The 2,818-nt window shown below is 39.2% G+C and overlaps 3 protein-coding genes across 3 annotated transcripts; all 3 read right to left on the reverse strand.

Annotated features, from left to right (window-relative positions):
- Positions 1 to 616: 616 nt before the first annotated feature.
- LOAG_14280 (hypothetical protein) lies at positions 617 to 877 on the reverse strand (the record flags this gene model as incomplete). The annotated part of the gene is made up of 1 exon (XM_003149778.1): positions 617 to 877. A coding segment is annotated over one exon (261 nt), but the record flags the coding sequence as incomplete, so codon positions are not given.
- Positions 878 to 1,082: 205 nt separating this feature from the next.
- On the reverse strand, positions 1,083 to 1,756 carry LOAG_18014 (hypothetical protein; the record flags this gene model as incomplete). Its single annotated transcript, XM_020450684.1, has 2 exons — positions 1,083 to 1,466; positions 1,622 to 1,756. 2 exons carry the CDS (start codon positions 1,754 to 1,756, stop codon positions 1,083 to 1,085), a joined length of 519 nt encoding a protein of 172 aa, XP_020305602.1.
- Positions 1,757 to 1,977: 221 nt separating this feature from the next.
- On the reverse strand, positions 1,978 to 2,244 carry LOAG_14282 (hypothetical protein; the record flags this gene model as incomplete). The annotated part of the gene is made up of 1 exon (XM_003149779.1): positions 1,978 to 2,244. The coding sequence occupies one exon, from the start codon at positions 2,242 to 2,244 to the stop codon at positions 1,978 to 1,980; it is 267 nt and encodes an 88-aa protein (XP_003149827.1).
- Between the last annotated feature and the right edge of the window lie 574 nt (positions 2,245 to 2,818).

Below are 2,818 nucleotides of genomic sequence, written 5' to 3' on the forward strand. Positions count from 1 at the left end.
ACCTATGGTGATGTGAGGATAAAGGTAGTCTTCCTGTGATGTAGGCTGGTAGAGAACTATTATCTTTAAGCTAACTTGTGGCTCAAAGCCTCTGCAGCCTCTGAGAAGCAAGATATTAAGCGCTGCAGAGTTGTGTCTGTGTAACTTATGACGCGGCATCGTCAACAAAAGGTCCTCTCGGATGTGGTGTTTTAGAATCTGTCATGGATATCTGTCGCGTTAGGGGTAACTGTCGCCTTAGGTTGCATAGGCTTCCATTGGTGAATACTGAATGTAAATATCGTTGTCTTATCAAGGTTTGCCATGACCCTTTTTAGCATCATGATGAAGAAGATTGTGAATAGAGCTGGTATGAGAACGTAACTTTGCTTCCCATCATTGATTATTGGGAAGAGTTCAAGGGGTGATGCATCGCCATATCTAACTATACCACAGTACCACAGCTGAATATGTTACACTTGAGGCATCAGTAAACACGTGAATTCCAATTAGATTTGATGGACTTGTAACGAACCGCGGCAAGCCCTTCGCAGTTGTTGGCCATTCATCGATAAGATGTTTCCATCGCTGCTGATCTTCATCGTCTATGATTTGGTCTCATAAATTTGTCCCATACTTTAGACTCCTTGTTGCCAAAGGAGCGCATGTTATAATTATCTTCATCGATTTTTACGTGACCTAAATGATTGGCTAATTTCCGTGATATAAAGGTTGAATCCATGCCAACGTCAAAGAGTGCTAAGGCTTCTACCTGTAGTTCCAGTTTTTCTGGATTGAAGACCCTAATTCCCTCACATAAGAGCAATACTCTCTTCTGTTTGCGTAGTGGTGTTGATAGTAGCACTTGAATTTTTCGTTGTAATTTTCTGTCAATCATTTGCAGATTCCTCTTGTTGCTTGAATTCGCGATCCATAATGCTACATAGAGCGTTGTATGATTTATTGATTTGCTTTAATCGATCAGTTTGTTGCTTAAACGTGGGATAAACATGGTACTCATTATCCCAGTGATTCTTGTTGCAGAATATACAAGGTCTTCTCCTTTTATCTATCAATTTTTTTTTGCGAGACTTCGAACGACTTTAGATCCATTTATTTAGATTGATTCTTTGGAACTGAAGCCAAAGTGTTAAACTGCCTTTGCTTTGTTTGATTGCGGCCAACGCAGAAGTTTCTGTTTTAGTAGTTGGATTAGAGATGTACTCGATTGGATTTCTTCGGTTTCTAATGCTTGATAGTTGTCTATTCATTACCGGTTGGTCGGTTCTGTCAACTAAATTTCGGAGAAATTGTCTGGGTTTTGTCACCGAACATTGTTCGTTTTCTTCCTTTTGTTGACATACCTTCTCCAATAACCAACCCGGTAATTTGGATTCTATCGCGGTCTCAATGCTGGCATGTTGTAGGTTTTCACCTATTGCTTCTAGTTCTCTGAATACTCTTTCGACTTCTTCGACCGTTGATTTCTGAGACCGTTGATTTCTGATTTTGATTTCTGATCATTTCGTTTTATAAAAGTGAGCTCATAGTAGAGCAATTTTTTTTTTATGGTGAAGGATTGTCAGATTTTTCCAGCAGTATTTCACATATAATTTTATAGTTTTCTGGGGCCCTGTCGTACCCTTTTACGGCTTATAGGGGGCTTCCCTTTAAACAGGATATTAAGTGATTTAATTTTTGAATATCTGGGATTCGTTGGGAGTGAACTGAAGCATCGAAGCTGCTCCAGAACTCCCTTCAGGTTTTGGGTCACCATTAAACGTCAGTATTGAAAGTTGGAGCAAGTTTACTGTTGGTCTACAGGCTTCTTGACCTGTTTCCCAATGCTGGATTTGCTGGACTGCTACCTCGACTTCTTGAGCTAGCTGTTGAAGGTCATCCTTATATCCTTATACTTCCTTATAACAGTCAATGTTATAATAGTTCCTTTACCTTCGTTAATTAGGTCCAAAACACTATTATGATGACCATTTCTGCTTATTTTCCTTCTTCCTCCTTTTTCTTGAGTGAAGCTGATATTTGTTGAAGTATTCGAGCCATTTCTAGTTGGCTGCTTCGAGCATGCCAATATTGATTTCGATATCTTTCCTTGATGATCCTTTTCCTAGCTTCGTATAGCTGACGCAGTTTATCTTTTGTTAAGTTTTGATCGAATGGCGTTAGGTCCATTCTTTGTACTTCTTCAAGGAACTTCTGCATCATTAATCGTATTGGTTGCGCACTCGCTTTTATGCTGGCGGACATGGCGTCCTAGTTCATGGCACCATAATTTGTCTTCTTCGAATTGATGAGCAGGTAGAATATTTGAAAAGAGATACGAACGACTTTGAATTCTAGGAAGGAGAGTAGTCTGTAATAAAAGGCGACGGCAATGGTCACATTGATCGGTAACAAAGGACACAGTTAATACAAACTTTATTCAAAAAGCAAAAGGAAGAGTTCAAGTGAGTGTGAATTGAACTAAGGTATGGAAAGTTGTCGGACGTCAGTAAGGTCTGAACCTCCGAAAAAAAAGAGACAAGCTTTTATATAATGGGTATGAATAACCTGGAAAATATGATAAGACGTTTGTTTACACTGTTTCAATTCGTAATAGTAAACATAGTAAGACGTTTACATTAAGCTACTTGGCTTAAGGCCAAATAATTTTACAATACAATTGCTTCCCGACATTGGCCGTTTAACCAACCAGGTACAATATAACTTATAGAAATAAGCATTGGTTAGAGACCTTCTCTAGGCCCCTCTCCGTGTAATGCAAGCAGTGCTTCCTTGGAGAAGGTTGCTTGGTCATTCAGAATGTTGTCAGAACAAGGTT

This window comes from Loa loa, assembly GCF_000183805.2.
Source record: "Loa loa unplaced genomic scaffold supercont3.174, whole genome shotgun sequence".
NCBI classification, from domain to species: Eukaryota; Metazoa; Nematoda; class Chromadorea; order Rhabditida; family Onchocercidae; genus Loa; species Loa loa.